General features: G+C 41.0%; 1 protein-coding gene across 11 annotated transcripts in view; it reads right to left on the minus strand.

Annotated features, from left to right (window-relative positions):
• The window catches only part of DIP2C (disco interacting protein 2 homolog C), a 328593-nt gene that overhangs the window by 115813 nt on the left and 192540 nt on the right, over positions 1-20240 (minus strand). For all 11 annotated transcript variants that reach the window (XM_064505765.1, XM_064505764.1, XM_064505770.1 and 8 more), the window contains 3 exons: positions 19674-19784; positions 1856-1981; positions 752-961 (listed from right to left, as the gene is read on the minus strand). In XM_064505765.1, the coding sequence (XP_064361835.1) occupies positions 752-961; positions 1856-1981; positions 19674-19784 (447 nt within the window). The remainder of the gene's footprint in view (positions 1-751; positions 962-1855; positions 1982-19673; positions 19785-20240) is intronic.

Here is a 20240-nt window from a genome sequence, read left to right on the forward strand (position 1 = left end):
GCCTTGCTTTCCATATGCCTAATTTAATAGCTGCCTCATTTAAGCGAAGATTAATATCAATGACATGTCTAATGTCATTGACTAGTGTCAATGGCAAAACTATTCAGAAATAATTAATGTCTATGAAGCTTAGCCCCATAAAGGACAGAAAGCCTTGACTACCTAGGATCTTTCCAAAGGATATAAACAAGCTGCTAATAATAGTACCAGCTCCCTTTTTTGAAGGTATATAATAGTAATTCCCAAGGAGTGCAATAGTCAGAAATCGCAGTATTCTAGATTCAATTAAGGGCAGCAAAAAATGTTTAAGAGGACCTAATGTTAATAGATAACTATCAAAAATCACTCAAACTATGTAATTAAAGTGGTGCAGAGGTAGGGGAAGTTTGTACACAAGCAATTGCAAATGCTGCATGCACTAATTTTTTCTACTACAGATCCTACAGATCTAGGATCCTACAGAAGTCTTCTTTCGTGCAAAGTAATGCAAGTCACGCATATGCACCCAGACCCTGTTTGCCACAACAGAAGTTTGCCCCAGCTCTTAATTTCTACTTTTTTTTTCAGAATAAGAACATAGGCATCTCTCTCCATATAAAATATGTAAATGGGATAAAAGCAAAGAATAAAAAGCACAAGAGAAACTTTTGTAGGAAAGGTCACATCCAAGCTTCAAACAGCAGCATAAGCTGAATGTCAGAGACCAAGTTCAGGTTAAAATGGAAAACACTCAAAAGGGCGATTGACTAACCTATATGCGTTTGAGCCATAACATCAGCTAGTCTGTGGGCAGCACCACTGCCTCCACTTTGTGTTGAGGAGGAAGAAGTGGTCGACGTGGTAGAGCCGTGGATCGCTTGGCTGATCCAGTGTTCCATGTTTATACTCCCCTGACTTGAGGTGGGAGTTCCCTGGGAATCGCCCTGTACGGAGCCTTCATCTTCTGAACCAGAAGAAGTATCTAATAATTAAAAACAGCCTGTTATTTGCAATGCTTTTGGTTTTTTTAAATAGAAATAAAGCATGTTCACATTACAAATTTAAAGATAACTGCCATTAAGAAAAACTCATCAAGGCAGGCAAACACATTAAGAAAAGTTTGCATTACCAAAATCCCTGAAACTAAGTCAATTGCTAACTGCACATCAGGAGAGTTTTCCTGCTCTAAGGTCATTGCTCATGTTTTTTTTCCTACAAAAACAAATATGGATAATATGAAGTTCTTCCTTTATAATGTGGCTTAAGTTCTTTTGAAGATTTCCATCCACCTATTAATACTACAGAAAATCCCAAATACTTTCCCAACATCAGTTCATAGAGTCTGTGAAAAGCTTTTTCAGTCATAAGGAACCCACTTGTCAGTGAGAAATTCAGTCACAGCTGCTGTGCCAAGGATTCGGCGAGTAGCAGAATGCATGAGATGTGGCATATTTTCACATTGTAGTAGGTAAAAGAGCAGATAAATTAGAAAAGGAATGTCAGAAAAAACCTTGAAGAGGAAAAATTGTAAAGAGAAAGTTCCATTACAGTCTTAAGGAGGTAAACCAGAAACTTGAAAGGAACCTGGAGTCACATAAAATATGACAAGTTTGCCATTGCACTTAGGTCCTCATAAGACCAAAAGGACCAGTGCAAGTTCAGGCACTGCCAAGGGCAAAGCAGTCTTGGGAACTGCCCTTGTTCACTTTCAACCATTCAGTTCACCTTCTTCTGCTCTTTGAACATACCTCAATGTTTTGCTCAGTGTGCTTCAAATGTCATTTCTATTACTGCCTATGTAGATACATTATTAGCTCATAGCAGCACAAGAAATCATTTTAATTTTTTTCCTAAAAGACACAACACAGATACTCACCTGGAGGTGTGTAGGCATCCATTGACGTTTGTACCACCAACGAACGTCGTTTTGAGGGCATGGGGACGGCCATTTTTCTTTCTTTATGTTTAGCAAGGGCTGCCTGAACTGCTTCTGTGTGGACATCTGGAAAAAAAGAAAGAAAGATTTCACACTAGTGTTCAGTCAGAAAAGAGCTGCTTGGGTACTCAGTGCATCTGCAGCCAGGTTAGCTGGTATTCCAGCTAGGCTGACAACACACATGACATGATGAATGCATGGGAATGCATAGGGATTGCATAGGTTCTCTACACTGTACGGAAAGCAGCAACAGTGAAAAGTCCTGGAGCTACAAACAAGTCTTTCGAGTAGCAGTATGCTCCCAGGACACTGCTCCGTTATTTGAAGCGCGGGAGCTCTGCTTCCTCAGAGCAAACTTCTGCTTTACAATGTTTTACAAACAGCTGTTACTTCAGTAACAATTACTGTTTTTAATGAAAGTATGGTGTATTAACACTGCATATTTTTGAAATGAATGAGGTTTCAAAACCTCACAAACCACACAAAAAGTCACACTAAGGGACTAGGAAGATTTGCTTGAAAGTGGTGTGTGAAGTGTCACAACAGAAAAGGCAGCAGGTCCCCCATCCCCAAGTCTTGCCTCTGTCGCTTGGCTTGGTTCATGAAAAATGAAGTATTACTAAGGTCAGCCTGAGCAAGGAAAAGCAGAGTGAGCCCAGGCTTCCAGCATCCCAGTGGGCATCCCAGTGTGCAGCTTAGGCCAACCGCCTCCGAAGCAGGCGGCAGCTTCCACTTCACAATGAGGACTTCCGCAGTAAAGAGCTTTTCAAGCTTTCATGTGTTTATGTAGCAGTCTGTCTCCCATGTTTGAAGAAGGCCACATATCATGCGTAAAACAAACTAAGAGAGTATTTTGACAACCACTTCGTTCTGTGCTAATCTTTTAATTGCTACCAAAGCTAAACGTGGAAATTACATTGAAATAAGTCAGTGTTTAATTTTCTACCTTGCACTATCTGCCTGCGTGTTTCTACACTTCATAGAGCTACGTATGAGGAGACTGTATGCAGAACACATGGCATCCAAGAAAAATCACTTGCGGTCGGAGGAGTTGCCAGGCATATGCAGCATGCAGCTGAAAGCAAACTGCACGCTGCCTTTTAACCAGTTGCCGTCAGTCAGCTGTACAAAATGCAGCAACAAGTTGTGCACATGATTTAGCTGTTCCTACTCATGAAGTAAGAGCATCGTGAAGATGTTTTAAGCCAGACTGATCTCCCTTCCGCAGCTGTGAATCTGTTTTAAGACCTCCCTTGTAGGCTGGGTTAGTAGCAGGTACCCTATTTCCTACTCCTATGGTGGCAGCTCTAAGAAACAGCTCTTTTTGCCTGAAAAGCCATTTCCAGTGTTCTCCAAGAAAGGCACCAGAAAAGAAGAGAGTATAATGAGTAGCAATTTTGGTTAAAGAGCTGTCAGCTGGACCACAGCAGTGCAAGAAGCTGTCGTAAGGAACAAGCGGGGAGGATGAGCAGGAGCATTAGATGGTGCACCTTGCTGAGCAGCCCTACTGCCTTGTGCCGAACAGGGTGCCCTACCTTCCCTTGGGGTTTAAACACCCCTAGCGGAAAGACTGCACGAAAGGATGGTACGTTGAAGAAAAACAACGTTACCAGCTGCTTCTGTGAGTTGCTTTTTGCTTTTGTTTTAAATCTTGAAGAGAATGTGCATGTCAGGGGAAGCAAGGCAAGAAAAGCCAAAAGAAGAGCACGGAAAAGCATACTCAAAACAGAAAAGAGCTGCGAGGCTGACAGACCAAAACAGAGGAAGATTACAATGCTGACATCAAATCAGAAAACAATTTCTCTCCTGTCAAGGCATTATTATCTTAAATTAGAAGCCTTAAGTTCTTTCTTATAATTAAAACCTGATGAAAAGTTTGATGTGAAAACTATCACCCTAAGAAAAAAAGCAGCGCAAGTCTTTACCTACCAGCATGTCCCCAAGAGAAATTCCTACCTGCTCACTGCGCACCAAGCCTGTTCACGTGCACAGGACTGAACATGCTCACTAACAGTTTGCGTTTCTTATCCAACAAACTGAGGAAAAATTCTTGATTTACACTCAAAGGATAGAAAATGGAAAATGAAAAGTAAGGGAACGGTCTTTTCCAGCTTTTTCTTTTATTTGAACTCTACAGCGATGTTCTGGAGAGAATAAATTTTGCCGATCAAAATGGAAGAAATTACTTGTGAATTATTGGAATAAGGATTGTTTTTAACTGTAAGTATTGGGAAGGAGATGAAGTGTAACTATAAGTTCTTTGAAAGTTTTTTAAAGGAAGACAACTGAGAGAAACACATTATTAAAATCCTTAGTGGTAGCTGAACACTGAATCCTATCTTGCCAATTCTTGGATATTTTTTTGATGCAATGGGAACGTAACCCCCTCTGCTCAATCAATAAACACTTTGCAAGGTTTTGATTTTCAAGTGAGTCCATGGGAGTCCAGGAACTGAACTGTTTTCTTAATAAGGCACATGCCTAATATGTTTATTTGTACTGGGTTACTGTGGAATAAACCAAACAGGATTGTAGGAAAAAAAAAAAAAAAGCAAGCAGGAAAGCTAAAACAATAGAAACGATAAGAAAGCCTGAATGATCACTAGGGAAGCTGATTAGGGAGAAGGAATATTCACACCTGCTCCCAGCTCAGCCGGCAAGGTTGGCTGTTCTGGAGCTTTACTCCGAGGCAGAAGGCTACAAAAGGAGGTAGGACACAGGGCTGGGAAAGGCTGGGGACAGTCCAGGGGCTATCAGCAAGAGCCTACTGGCTTTTAGGGAGGAGGGGAAAAAAAGCCAGCAGAAGCAGTCAACCTGGGATGGAGAAATCTCTTCACAACGTTCACTCCCAAGAATAAAACTTTTGGCTGAATGAAGTGTTTCTTAACTATGAAGAAAGCTGATGGATTAGGTATAGGGGAATAGAGATAACAGTCCTTATAGATTGCATGGTCTTATTTTTAAATGAGTAACTACTGACAGGTTTTGAATATGCTCTTCAACCTCTCTTGACAGTCTCATATAACGTTTGACATGTTAAGTTAACAAACACAGCACTGGAGCCACTCACACCCCCTTCATCCCCAAGTGGTCGGGCAGCAGAGCTGGGGGGGAACGCCTGACCACCACTTCACAGCTACCCGTGAGATGAACTCACAGGTCCCAACACCTCTCCTGTAACCACAACAAGACATAAACAGTTCAGTAACCCTGTTCCCACCAAAATCAGCTATAGATATGTGCTTCCCATACACACTCTTTGCTCTTCTCTCTGTTTTTCCCTTGCTCTTCTGATCTGCAAGCCAACTTTGCTGATGTTTCATAGTGGAATGTTAACCAAAATATATCCGATAATGGTTTTGTAGGTTTAAGATTTAAACCCAGACTGAAAGATACATTTCTCATCGAAGGGTGGCCATGGTGATCTGTTTCTCATCCATCTGAGCAAGAGGGCTTCTTGCCTTTAGTTCGTGAAAGGTTGGCTAAGGTGACATATTGTACGTATGTCAGCTGTTCTCTCCCACTGCTTGCCAACAGTCTCTCTCCAGTGGCCAGTGCAAAAATATACAGAGGCTTGTAATGGGAATTTATGGAACAGTAAGTGGAAGCTCCTTGTTCATTAAAGGAAGGAAATTGCTTCTGTGATACACACGGGGAAAAAAATATAATGAGGGTGAGCAGACATATCTGAGTTCCCATGGGACAGGAAGCTGTTTCTCCCCCAGCACCCCATGAGCACGAAGCAGGTGGTGCTCCCCGCGTACTACACACAGCATCGGCAGCGAATCTCACCGCAGAATTTCAAGCCGTCTCCAGCGCGGTGATGCCCCTTGTCTTGCAGGGCTGGCAAAAGTGTCTGACGTGGCTTCACAGCCTTCTCTGGCACGCTCAAGCTAACTGAATTCATCAAATTGTGACTGACCATTGCTTTAAAATACAGATCACTTGTTAACTTTTCCTTAAAAAATTCCTCCACCTATGAAGATTTTGCCCAGAAAAAAACAGGCAATTTCATTAAAAGAAAAAAGAAAAAAACAGAAAACCCCTCTTCTCTCTTTCCTCATAGCTACACGCTACAATTTCTAACCCTCTATAAACTTCTGATAGAGTTTCAAATGCAGATATACCTTGATGTAGTTGCACTCAAGCCTTCTGAAAAGCCCGAGGTCTAAGTGGAAAGAAAATGCTTTTAGGTGAAATGTTCTTTTATGTAGCAGTCTGTGACATTCTAACTACACTGTTACAGCTGATAAAATGATTTGGGGTCCTGACCCTTCAAAGCACTCGTCTAGGTAACAAAATCTTTACTGTTCCCACCTGGCTTTTTCACAAGAAAGGCTCAACAGACAATCTAAAGTATTGAATAAAATATCTCCATGTCTATCTACAATAGTAGGAACCAATGTACAGTTCCTTATCTTCTATTTTCCTGCATTGTTTTGGATGGGCCAACCCATATGTTAAATTCAATCTGTGATTTTTGTTCTGAAGGAATCAATAAACGGGAAAGGATAAAGTGACATGATTGGGAAAGCTAATTGCTTAACTTGTGCTGTTGCAGTCTATCTGGTGTTCCTTATTCAACCTGACAAGTATGTCTTACAGGCTGCCTGGTAATACCTAGCAAACTTAAGACAACCCAGCTCTGTCCCCAGCCTTTTCTTTGTTGCATTCAATCATTTATTCTTCTTTATTTATTCTCTCTCTTCACTTTCTTATGACAGGATAGAAAGGGTAAGCACACTTTTGGGAGCAAAGTCAGTAAGTTAAATACAAAGGAAATGGAACTGTAAAAACGAGCACATAGTAGAGAGAAAGTTTCTCCTGAAAAAGTTAATGATCTATTAAATAAGAAGTGAGGACTCAGAAAAAAGATATAGAAATTAAAGCTGGCAGGAATATGAGGGTCCGTAAGCTCTGAATCCCACAGCAATGTCCCATGGATTTGGCCACAGCACTCCATAGTCAGAAACTCTCATCGTATTGCAAATTTTTTGTTTACTGAGGGGATAAATTCTTTATTAGCAGGAGGAATTGTCTGGGTTTCCCAGAAGGTGCTTTGTTTAGCCTGGTCACTGTTTTTCATTTGGTATATCTTGTAACCTGGCACAATGACGTACTCCTTGATTAATTGAAAAGCCTTAGGGAAAAAAACCCAAAACACTACAATATATTAATGCACAGCCCCAGCTAGTTATATCCCCGCTCTTCACAGTCTCTCCTAGCTTTGACGCTCAGCATGACCTAGTGGCTGTGTGTTCTACGCACCAGCACATGGGATGGTCCATGGAAAAGGAAACAAGCCCACTGTTCTTTTCCTGAGGAACAAAGCAGTATCCTACCTGTGCTGGCAGGGTGCTCCGATGGGACACCACTACCATAACCAACCAGCAGGAGATGGAGGGTCAATGGTGGACACACAGCCCAGCAAGACAGCGCTGAGCTGAGACTCACAGGACTCGCACAGAGATTGCTCATTTTACAGGGACACTGATGTGGGAGGGAGCGACCTCTTCTGAAGAGGGACAACGGGTAACAGAAGATGTTAGAGACAACTGCATTAACTGCTGATAGGACAGTGTGAATGGATACACACATTCAAAGTTAAATATTAGAGCCCAAAAAGATAGAGACAAATATTGTTAATTACAGATTTCTCAGACCGTTGATCCCCTTTTCACAGTGTCCTTTAATCATTTATTCCCTACATTTTTGATGACCTGACACACAAGATTTCTTTTGGCATGTTTTATATTGAAGTCAGAACTTGGCAAGAAGGAGGAGGGCCTGGCCAGGAGTTTCAATCTGGTTTGTATAGGCTCTGGGATAAGAAAAGCATCTTCTGAGTTTTTATTCTAGTCTTTTTTGGAAAACATACTCTCTCTCCTCTTTGCACAAACATACACTTAATATCTTCTTATAAGTGGCCAGCTCCCTCTATGACAAGCTGTCCTGTCCTAACCATTTATCTTGGCGCGAGGCAGTATGTAAGATCCTTCTAGGCTCAGGTGAGCTCTCCAAGGAAATCAGTCTTCCTTTCCTGAAGCAAGAGAGCAATCGCTGTGTGATGAACAAGTTCAGCCATTTCCTGGCCTACATATGGAGCAATACTGTGGTATCTCATGTTTCTCTAGAGCTGCTAGAAAAGCACTCCTCTGAAGTGTGCCTCCTCGTCTGGCATGCAGCATAACCCTGACTTACCCCTCCTCTTATGTCCCTTCAGTAAGGATGCCCCACTCTTTACTTGGGCTAGATACAGTGTCCCTGAAGGCTTTTAAGTGTAACTGAAACATCTGCAACATGCTGCAGATTCTTAGTCCTCCCACAGACTTTTGCAGTTTTTAGCAGGAAATTGAGTTTGTTCCTTTTTGTTCAGATCTCTTTTTTTCAAAAAAAAAAGATATTCAACAAATTACAGTTGTATTCCCTGATGTGGAGGGGTTGTTAAGCTTTTCTTTCTATATGCGCTTAAAAAGTCTCAGTTGCTTCCTCTGTTCAGTATCTGCCACATTGCTCTATAGATATGCCAAATGCCACCATAGGCAATGTGATATCTCCTCATGGATCATGGATCCATCCATCACTTCTGCATGGATCACGGACCAGGGTGCTCCTCCCACAGCAAGCACTACCTATATTAAAAATTTCCACACTATAAAACTATGTTCCTCTCACCTCTTGCATCAAATGCCTCAGGAGACAAAAGAACAACCAGTCTCTTCTTTGGTACTGAAATCAGATCTTGCAATTATGTGTCAGATTGTTCTCTTGCATCTGATTTACCACTCGCCCTGTTCTTTTTAAGGCGAGATGTTAAACTGCATGTAGATAGTTGTGCACTGCTAGAATCAAGATGGAAGAAGTATCTTTCTCCCTATGTTCCAGATAAAATATATTATTTCTATTATTTTTGCTAGAATCTTCAGTTTCCCCATAATTATAAAGCCTCGACATTTCTATATGTTGCTTTGCTTATCTTCCTGCCATGAGAAAAAAGGACATTTTTGATACCCAATCACCTGATGTGTAAGAAATACACCAATATGGAAAAACAAGCTGCTGCCTACTTTTTGCTGTAGAGACTCAGGATTAACTAATAAAATTCCTGGCACTTCCTCCAGTCTAGTTTTAAAGATCTGAAGTAATGGTACTTCCATCTCCCCCTCCAGGGAGCTTACCCCCGAGGGAACAAAACTGCTGGGAGATGTACCTCGATGTGATCTGAATTCATCCATTTCATCTCTTTGTTCCTTTTGCTTCATCTGATTCCTCTCCCCAGAGCTATTCCTGCCTCTGCTGATCGTGCCTTTGGAAACAATCTTTCTTCCTTTGCTGTAGTAACCAATTCCTGTTAACATGATCATATGATTGGGAACAGGACTGGCCTGAGGACTTTGAGAAGGTTTAGCATCCTTGCTTTTTATGGGATAGTTCACAAATTTAACTGACTCGCTTACAGAATGGCAAATTATTAAGATCAAGAAGGTTGGTGCTCCATGCTAATGAGGTTAGAATGCCAAAAGAGCCTTAATAAGAGGTTATTTATGTACATTTAATACATATTTATGTATTATTTATATTGCAGTAGAGGATCAGCCCTGAAGTCAGACATTTAACAAATAAGTAAAAACAAAAATAAGTCTGTGTCTCAGGGAGGCCACCATCTGGGGTTGTATCAAGGAAAATAGCTGTAAGAACAGGCAGACAGCAGCGGCTTGCAGGAGGTGGTGAGAGCAAGGGCGGTTATGCCTTTATATACAAATGGTGCAATGGAAGCATCATAACAAATTGTGAGGTTGTTATAGGGAGGCAGTTGATACTACGGGAGAACAGCCTTTCAAACCCACCAATACTCAATATCAAAGATGAACTGTGGCTGAAAACTCTAGATAAGACAATGCTAAGTATAGTAATAGTATACTAAGTAATTATAAAGAGGAAAGGTTGTCAATTGCTGCCATATAGGAAACTAATAGTTGAAAGCATGGAAGTCTCTTTGTGAGTTTAATCAGACTTTCATTGTAGCTACCATGGAAACTAAGGATATACTGAGAATTCATTTCCTAATACATGGCCTGTAAATACTCTGACTAGAGATAATTTAGTAGCTACATCTATTGGAAATGCAATCAGGACATACTAAATGGGGTGAAACCCGGTAAATGCGATATCATCAGAACAGATTAAAATTAGGCTTTGTCTTTTGATTGTCCTGGGCTGACAGTACCGACTGTATATTCAGGCAGATACTGTATTTTCAGGGCAAGTGATTTCATAAAAATTGCTGTGTTTATTCAACACAGATGAGTCTTTCGAAAATCATCTCACCTCTGGCAATGTGAAAGTAAGTGAGTCCATATAATAACAGACCTTTGCTGTGGGTGATGCTACAATGAAGTAGTGTCAAAATACTTCTACAACATCTCTAGGCATTAAGATAGGAAAACACATAGCCTGAACAGTATGACACCTAATTTCTTTCCAGCTGCAAGCAGGTGTGCTATTAATTTTAAAATATGGTATTCACAACAAACAGTGAATACCCTACTGAATGTATGAACATCTGCTCTCATAAGCTACTCATTTATGTGAGGGTTATAGAAGTTACTAACAGAAAGAAACTGTTGCTTACAGATAAATATTTCAAAAAGACAATTTAAGTGTGTAAGTTTCAGTCTTTGGGATACTTACACTTACACATACTGGGCCTTAGGTTTTCCTGGGAAATGGTGACCTATTACATGGATATGCAAGCTGAAGTTCTGTTGACTTTTCATGAATTTGGGCCCAAATTTTGTGGACCTGCACAATTTATGACAACAAAATGTCAGTGCCTTAGAAACCCTAACATTTGTACTCCCACAAATGTGTCGCAGAAGAAGGCCTGGCTTCTGGAGGATGCTGCAGCAAGCAAATTCCACTGGAGCAGGAGACCTAGCTCCATGCACACTGCAAAACGCTGTGCCATCAGTTAGCTGCTGCTGAATAAATACAGGGCACCACACTCTCTGTCCTGCTGTCCACCTTCCAGTGCACATATGAAGAAGACAGGAATGTTGCATGTTCTCATGCACTCAGAAGCCTTAATTCTAAAGAAGAAAAGTACTGCTATCATTTCTTGCTTTTGATGGCAGTAGTGATATTCCATAATACTGGGTGCAATGAAGGTAAAGGCTAAACAGACAACTGGGAAAGCTGTAAAGACGGACTATAAAACATAGACATTATACGATGTAAACAGAGGATACAAAAACTGGAGACTGAACTCTTCATGACTCTACTGCTAGAGTTTTATCAAAAGGCACAGTTTTGCTTTATTTTGGAGTCCTCAGATATTATGTTAGAGTTGATTTCAAACTGTTTTTCTCTAAACTCTGAGATTTAAAACTATATCAATTCTAATAATAAGTGAAATCACAAAACATGCAGGCCTCCCACTAATAATTTCCATCCCTCCATATATTTATTGTCTCATTTGTAATGCAATCTGGAAGTAAGCTTCATATAGTGACTTCATCTCAGGCCCCCTTATTATGTGATCTGAAGTGAATCAACTTTCTATTTGTTCCTCTCTGGAGATATTTGAGTAATTTTCCTCTAGAGTTCTGTAATTATCCCTAAAATGTTTTCTGCTGGGTCAAAAGCAACGACACGGCCATATAAATTACATCTTTGCAAAAGTTTTTCTTCAACTTTTTCTTTGTACTGACTGAGTTGTAGGTTTAAAGTAAATTTGTAAGTAAGCTAAGTCAAATCAGAGTTGAATTAATTTCTGAGTAAGTGTGTCTACAGCCAGGTTAATGATTTCAGATTAACTTTTCCAAGTATCCCTCACTGACCTGAAGGGTTAATAAAACCTTTGTTTTATGATGAGCACTTTTAAACCACCTTAAAACCTATAAACACTCTTGTCTTGATACATAGTAAATTCTTGTACCTTCACTTGTTTTTCTTGCTCCTTATTCTCTGGAGTAATGTTACATGATGGTGGTTCAACACACATAATTCCTCAAATCTTGACATTCCAACCTTTCTCCTGCCATGCATTAAGATCCTGATATTCTCATAATGCAATTCCTCTTTGTCTGTTATTTTAATTTCTTCCTTCTAAGTTCTGGAAAGATTCCAGAGTGAGATATGAAAATGTCTTTTCATAACATATGCAAAATACAAACTAGCAACATATTTTAAAATTACCATGAGGTAAGTGGTGAACGTGCAACATGTCAGCATCTCTTGTTATAGTTCGTACGCACACTTAGCTCACGGTAAATAAGAACAACTACATGATAAAGCTTGTACCTAGGTAGTTACAGCAGAGCAGCTCAACTACCTCGGGTCTGATGCCAGCTCCTGCAGAACTTGGGTCTACAGAGGATGTTCTTTCATTGCTAGCTCCCTTATATCAAATACCCTGAAACCGATCTTGGGATGATTTGTTTTGAAGTTTAATGATCTCATACTCAGCACAAGCTGCTCTATCTTTTCCCTGCTGAACCACAGTGTGGGAAAGGTGGCTCAGGAATTTGAGCCAGGAGAGAATTGTAGTTAGGATGCATTTGTTTTGGCAGTATCTCGAAAAACCTCCTATATTAAGATGTCTCTTAAAAGAAGGGCTGAGTGAGCTTGGAAAATGAGCTGTTCTCCCCAGCAGCGGAATCTCTGGGGCAGAGGTTGGCAGCTGTCCAAGAATGGTGCACCAGACTCGGTTTTTCTTTCTCATCTTCAGCAGGGCAAATGTTCAGGAAGAAATTTGTCAAGAGTCCATGGGAGAAGGCAGATACTCCTTCTAGGAGTCAAGGTACCATGACCACCTTACCAGCAGTGTCTTCCCTCTGCGCTGTCAGCTGAGGGATGCTGTCTCTCACATATGGTCTTCGTTAAAATACCCTAATCCTCAGCTCCCAGTCCTATGCTCATCCACTGTGTGCCTTTTAAGATCTGTCCATGTGGTGTCCATGGTGTAGCACATGTGCTCTCATTTGCTGTGTCCATGGTGTAGCACATGTGCTCTCATTTGCTGCTCTTTGCTCTAGGCTAATGGCTCTTAACAAATGAAGGAGGCCTCAGAAATGAGGCACAAGGATGTTGCAAGCGAGATGCAGAGCCAGTAAGTTCTGCGAACCTCTGTGGAGAGTGGAAAAGGCAACGATAGCCACCCTGGGGATGAAGAACAGCAAAAAGGGACCTACAAGCTGAGCCAAGTGAAAACATTTTTTTCATGGGAGCCTGAGCTGCAAGCGAGCTGGGTGTGCCTGAACCTTTAGACATAGCAAGGCAATACAGTTTCACTGACGCTGCTACTTCCCACATCATTGCTGACATCTGGAAAACTCAGTTCTCATAGCTCACTGGCTGTATTTTCCTTAAGCATTACATTTACTTCAGGCAATGCAGAATACTGGTCATCTTCAAGGCCTCTTAGAGACCCCTTGAGAAACAAGAGATTCAGTAAACTTGGCCCAAGCCCTATGCTGCCCTGCAGATGAGAAGCGTATAGCAGAAATCACAGTGCCAAGAGGCACTATATCATTCCTAACACATGCATGTGCATTTGAACACATTGTTGTCTGTCATTTAATGATGAATTCTTTAGTTTGTTTATTTTTATCAGTGTGTGCTTGTGTGTACTTAAGTAATCCTTTTTTTTTTTTTTTTTTTTTTTCTATTGACAAGCAGCAACTCAGCTGTGGAAACTGTAAAACAGAGGTTCTGGCACATGAGAAGTTGCTCCAGTTTTCAGGATTGGGATGGAGAACTGAGGTTTCTTTGTTCTGCCATAATCTAAAGACCACAGGAAGGTTTCTGAGGACCTGATTCTTCATTTCTCCAAGTGTTGAACACCCGTCTGAGGGCTCTGGTGCTGAGTTAAAATAGGTGCTGAACGTCTCTGAAAGAGAGTTAGTCTTTGAACCCTGGAGGCCACGGCTGGTTAGGAAACACAGATCTGAAGGGGTTTCACTGTGATCAAAAAAGTTTTCTGACTCAGAGGATTTGCCCAGGTTACCCGTGGGGTATTTCGGGATGCATTGCCACGGCAGCAGACGCTGCTGTACTGTGCTGCAGCCTTTACGTGGCAGTAGAGCTCAGCTCTACTGCAGACAACCAGAGCAGAAAACCACAGACCCTGGGTCAAACTACAGTAGCAGTATTAATTCAGAGCTTCACTGTGGATAGGTCACAGGTCACCGTTTTAAGCACCAGATCAGTAAGACTGTTCTGCCAAAAGCAGGACAACTGATACTATGGTATTTTAAATAATGGTGGCAGAAGCTTCTGGACCTTCTATGAAGGATTTCAATGTTAGCAGGTGCAGAATTGGATGCATGCTAGTAAACTGGAAAATAAATAGTCTCTAGTGACCAGAAAGTTGGCATGTAGAACAAATATCCCCCATAAAACCTGGTAGCTTACTGAGTTCATACAGTTCAGTTAGACATGGTCTCTCAGACGAGACCATGAAAGTCAAGCCATTCAGGTCACCTACCTGTCTACTCCGCTGTGTAATTCCTATCTGTTGTTCTTATCTCAGCGCAACATACCAAAGCCATGGATTTACCACTTCTAAAAGTAGCTGAGAAACCAAGTTTTGAAATTGCATTAAAGAAATGAAGCTGTATCTCCAGCTGCGGCTACATCTACACGACCATTACTAACTCTGTACTCAAATCTGTGCTTGATTTTGCTGCATCACGTAACTTGAGCCCGATCGAGACAGACGCCAACATTTCCTCTGCACACAGAGGCAGAACTCAAGGACAAGCCAGTTTTCTCTGTGACTGAGTTTTCTTGCCTGAAAAGCCACTGGCCTGAAAAGCCTCCTGGCAGAAGTCAATGATCCAACCTACACGAACATTTGGCTTCAGTGTCAGCTTGAGCCCCCAGATAATGTTGTAGAATAGGCACAGGCTAAGAAACAGCAGCTGCTAAGAGAAAATCATGGCCATGATTGACATTTGGCAAACCTTTTCAAATCCTGTTTCTGATTCAGAGAATTTTTATACTTTGTAGTAAACAAACCCAAAGACCTTTTGAATTAACTACTGCTCATTCACATTAGCTAACCTAGCTGCTAAATTTGTATAAGAAGGTAGATAATACAGCTCAACTCTGCACTAATTCAGTTAACGCATTACAGAATTTACCTGTTTCTTTAGACATCTGAGAAATCATCGTAGAAACTAACATTCTGTATCATTACGATTTCAGGATCACTACCTGTATAAAAAAAAGTAGTCAAGGAATTTTTCCACCTTTCCAGTTTTTAAAGAATTCTAAATTCTCAGTGTAGGCTGAATTTTAAAATCTAATCATCTTAAATGTGCAAAATGTACCAGAAACATTTGGGAAAAAAATTTCTTTCCACAAACTCAAAGTCAGTTTATTTAGAAGATGAAAATCCTGAAAATTGGGTTTTCAAAATTATAGTGCTGAAAAACTCTCTTACAACATTAATGAAATAATAATAATAAAAAAGACTGGAGTGAGAAAATAGGTAGGGATTTAAAATGTCACAGTCTGACATTTTCCATAATAAAAGAGCATAAGTTGAAGGTGATAATAGTGGCAGCAATGATTTTGAGTCTCCAAAGAGAGTTCATTAAACAGTCTTTGCTGACATCTATATTTATGTAAAAAGCAAAGGCAGGGAAGGAGAGCTGGATGACTCTCAGGATGTTAGGCTTCCAATTAGGAAAACCTTACAAAGGAGAGGCAGAACAGGACTTTGATCAGAGGTGGAGTAGAGGATTTGTTTTCAGATGTTAATTGAAATAAATTGTGCAAAAACTAAGGAAGGGAAATGTTTTCCTAGAAGTGAATTACTTATTGGATAAAGACTGCACATTCATTTTGTTTTGGGTCTTTTCCAAGAAGATGTGCCAAATATGATAACAAGCACTGAAACTGGGTAACAGCAAGGGTCTAATAATTGTATTATGATCAGAGCAGAGATGCTGAAGTAGTAAGCACTGCAAAACAACAAGCTAAACAAAAGCTTCTAACTGCAGCAAATCTGAAACTGAAGACAAGATAACCAGGAAGAAATCTGACTTAAAATTTCGTAACCTGCAGTAAAAGAGTATGACTTACAAGATCGAGACAGAAATGGACTTCTGATCTCACAGGGACAATATATAGAAGGGGAAAACATAATTTAGAATAGGAATATTGCATTGTATCTTAGCAAAGCTCCTAAAAGTAAAATCTAAAAACAATGATCTATTTGATAAACTTTCAAAATTGAAATGCAAGTTTACATTTACTTCTGCAGACATTTGCTATAGTTTTTTGAGTGAACGAAGACTTGGTAGCTGTTCAAACCAATTTGTTGGAGAGCTCGGGGGCTTATTTTGCTTAGGCGTCACGTTGTACAGCAATCAATGTAGGAATGCAAAGCCCTGCCTTAAGCCCCAACAATACTGTCAAGCTTTCCAGTTTTAACATGAAGGATATTTTCAGACCAGCAAAGGAGATCAAAATTTACAGCATAATCCTGACTCTCCTAAGATGAGACTCCTTCACTAATAACAAGCAACCCTTTGCACTGATTTCCATATTCTTCCTCTCATCAACACAATCTGTGCAGTTATTATTTATATATATTACTACATTGCTTAGCCCTACTCCTAAGCCAGGACCTTATGTGCTATTCATGGAACATATCCAGAATAAGATTTTAAATTCCCTAAGCCAGGGATTGTTTGAATAAAGACAATAAATGGATACACAGATACAAAAGCAGGCCTTTTGCACACCCGCAAGCACACACACAACAATGAGACAAAACCAATCAGCATGATAAGCGATGGTATCAGCATGTGAGCCATGGTGGAGAAGGGCTTGTAGTCACCAAAGCAAAGGAGAGTTGGAAGGCACGAGGTAAAAAGGGGTAATGGCTTAGTTTGAAGCGCTGTACCCAAGTGTGTGTTTCTGAACACGTAAAAACCGAGGTGCTGTTCGAAGAGAGAATGAACAGTAGGGGAAGGCTCATAAGAACGGGTCAGTTGGAGGCAGAATTCAGCACTTTGACAGTGATTGATAGATCATACATAACAGAGGCAGACAATCTTTCAGTTTTTCCCCTCTAGACTGCTTCCCTAAGAAGAACTAATTAAATTATTTTCTCATGCCTTCCTTTTAAGGCAGCAAGCAGCAAGTGAAATCAAGAAGCAGCAACAGCAATTCAGAGCACTCCTGGGGTATCAGAAGAGACACACAGGGAAGTTGGGCATGATGTCTCCTACCCCTCATCCCCAAACTGATTCAAAATCTTAAGTTTACAAATGGCAAGCATAGCTCAAGGACACCACTTTCAGTGCACAGTCAAATACAAGTGTTCTTAACAGAACTGCTCACAAGAGTCAGGGCTTGGGGTTGTGAGGACCACGGGTTGCACGCCCATAAGCTAGACAATTCCAAGAATAATATTTGTACCTATTTAAAAACACCGGCTAGAAATCAGACAATTTTTAGTGCAATGTGAGAGCAGCTTCTAGAAGCTTGTATGTCAAGGAATTATTATGCAGATCACATGACTGCTATTCAAAGAAAAACTGGCAGCATCTACTGTGTGAACCTGAGGTTTCTGAGGGGAGAAAGGAGTTTTCAAATTTATCAGAATGGTCTGGACATACATTAATTTTCTTTGCCAACATTTATTGTTTCATTTTCCTTTAAATAGGACTGGCAAGCTCTTTGACTAATGGAATGACACAGTGATATGTTGCAAAAGGTTTAGTAAGGAGTTCTCTACAATATTTTCCAGTTGTGTCAGCACAATGCGTCTGCCTGTTCCAGCAAGATGTGTCTCTCTCCTCCAACACAATCCAGAAGTTCCACAGTCGGCTCCTCCACGACCCCCACAGCCATCAGCCCCTGGCTCATAACTCCCCGCTTGCAAGGGTTCCTCTGTCACGGTGCTTCATGGGCGCTGCTCTCCACAGCTCCCTGACCCCGCAGCTGCAAGAGAGGCTGTGGCAGACAAACCAGCCTCTGGCTGTCATTTGACAAGGGAGCTCATACTGTAGCAGTCTCTGTAGTGGTTGAAACAGCACCCAGGCACACCTATCCTTCATCCAGTTAAGGTGCAGTACATGCATTTTACACCTTAAAAGCAGTAAAGAAGTTTCAGAATGTCAATTTTCTTTTGCTTATAAACCAATCACTTCCTCCATTTTGTTCTATCTGGGGCAATATCATGAAGAGATTTGGATACCATTCATCTGAAAATGAGATTTTACCCTTTTGTTCAGCTCTAAAATTAATTTTATCTTCTCTTTGTCAGTGCTTCTATTTAGGGCATAGTCATGCTCCCAACTTGCTATAGTTCCAATTAAATATTTTTCTTCTGGTATTTGCCAAATTAGAATCAGTAAGATAAAATTCAGGGTGTTCACAGAATCACAGAATAGTTGAGTTTGGAAAGGACTTCTGGCCTTCTTTGCTGCTCCAGGGCATTCTCTGCAAAGCTGCTTTCCAGCTGGTCAGCCCCCAAGCTGTACTGGTGCATTGACTTATTCCTCCTCTGGTGCAGGACTCTGCACTTCCCTTTGCTGAACTTCATGAGATTTGTCTTTGCCCATTTCTCCAGCCTGTTGAGGCCCCTTTGAATTTGGTGCATCAGCCACTCCTTCCAGTTTGGTATTGTCTGCAAACCTGCTGAGGGTGCACTCTGTCCCACCTTCCAGGTCTTTAATGAAGATGTTAATATTGGACCCAGTATCGACCCCTGGGGTACACCAGTAGTGACTGGTCCCCAGTTGATCACAACCCTCTGAGTCCAGCAGTTCAGCAAGGGTTCAGTCCACCTCATTGTCCACTTATCTAGTCCATATTCAATGATTTGTCAATAATAATGTTACAGATGACAGTGCCCAAAGCCTTACTAAAATCAAGATACATATACATCCCCCCTCATCCTCTAAGCCAGTCATCTCATCGTAGAAGACGATCAGGTTGGTCAAGCACAATTTCCCCTTCATAAATCCCTGCAACCTACTCCAAATCACTTTCTTGTCCTTCATACATTTCAAAATGGCTTTCAAGATTATTTGCTCCACCACCTTCCCAGCGATCAAGGCGAGACTAGCCAGCCTGTAGTTCCCCTCATCCTCCTCCTTGCCCTTCTTGAAGATAGGAGTGTCATTTGCTTTCTTCCAGTCCTCTGGAACCTCCTCCAATTCCCAGAACTTTTCGAAGATAATGGAGAGTGGCCTCTCTGTGACGTTGGCCAGTTCCCTTAGCACTCATGGGTGCACCTTGTCAGGTCCCGTGGACTTGTGTATTTCCAATTTGTTTAAATGTTCCTTAACCTGATCCTCCTCCACCCACGATAAGTCTTCCTTGCTCCAGATTTCCCCTTGGTCTCAAGGGCTTAGGACTCTTGAAGGCAAACCTTACAAGTAAAGACTGAGGCAAAGAAGGCATTGAGTACCTTGATTTTTTGTGTCCTTTGTCACGGGGTCCCCTGCCCCACTCAGCAACAGACCCGCATTTTCCTAGCCTTCATTTTCTACTGATGTGATTACAGAAGCCCTTCTTAGTTGCCCTTTGCAACCCTCACCAGATTCAACTCAAATTGGCTTTGGCTTTCTAATGATGCCTCTGCATGCTTGGACAGTGTCTCTATATTCCTACAATGGATCTTTCCCGTGTGCAGTTATTAGAAGAGTTTAAACAAAATTGTATTAAAAAGCAAAGAAGAGAACCAGTCATTTCTATTTATCATTTCATTTCTGTGGCTGTCAGTTCTGCTTACCCGATCTATAGCGCTCATCCCGTGACCCTGAGGACCTGCGACGGTGATATCGAGAGGAAGAGGACGGAGTAACAGGAGTTCGACGTTCTTGTGGTAATGCCTGGTCCACCCCTGGATTATTTAAAAAAAAAAAAAAAAAGCTCATTCTGACTGTATTCCAGAAACTTCTCAGTGAGGAGGAGCTCAGCATACACTAAAAGTAGAAAGTAAATATTCAATTGCTAAACCAAGTAATTTCAATTGATTAAACAGTGCTTCCCTCTGGTCAGCTCTACTGGTATGGTTATATTCCTGCCTCTGCCTAAGACACCTTGTTTCCAGCATGATACACACCATAATAAGAGCATACAACCCGCAATTTTGGTGGTTTTTTTCATATAGGTGACCTTTCAAAAAGTAGTATTCAGGAAATATTTTAATGTGCTAATAAGTGGGACATTACTGCAGTGGATCTTCAAGCTTTCCTGGCAACTGATTATAAACAATTCCTAAGAAGACTTAGGTAGTTTGTATTATGTATGTGTCTATAAAACCTCACATGGCTTGATGATACCAGTCGGCGAAAAC

The sequence above is a fragment of the Dromaius novaehollandiae genome, chromosome 2 (genome assembly GCF_036370855.1).
Source record: "Dromaius novaehollandiae isolate bDroNov1 chromosome 2, bDroNov1.hap1, whole genome shotgun sequence".
In the NCBI taxonomy this organism is placed as follows: domain Eukaryota; kingdom Metazoa; phylum Chordata; class Aves; order Casuariiformes; family Dromaiidae; genus Dromaius; species Dromaius novaehollandiae.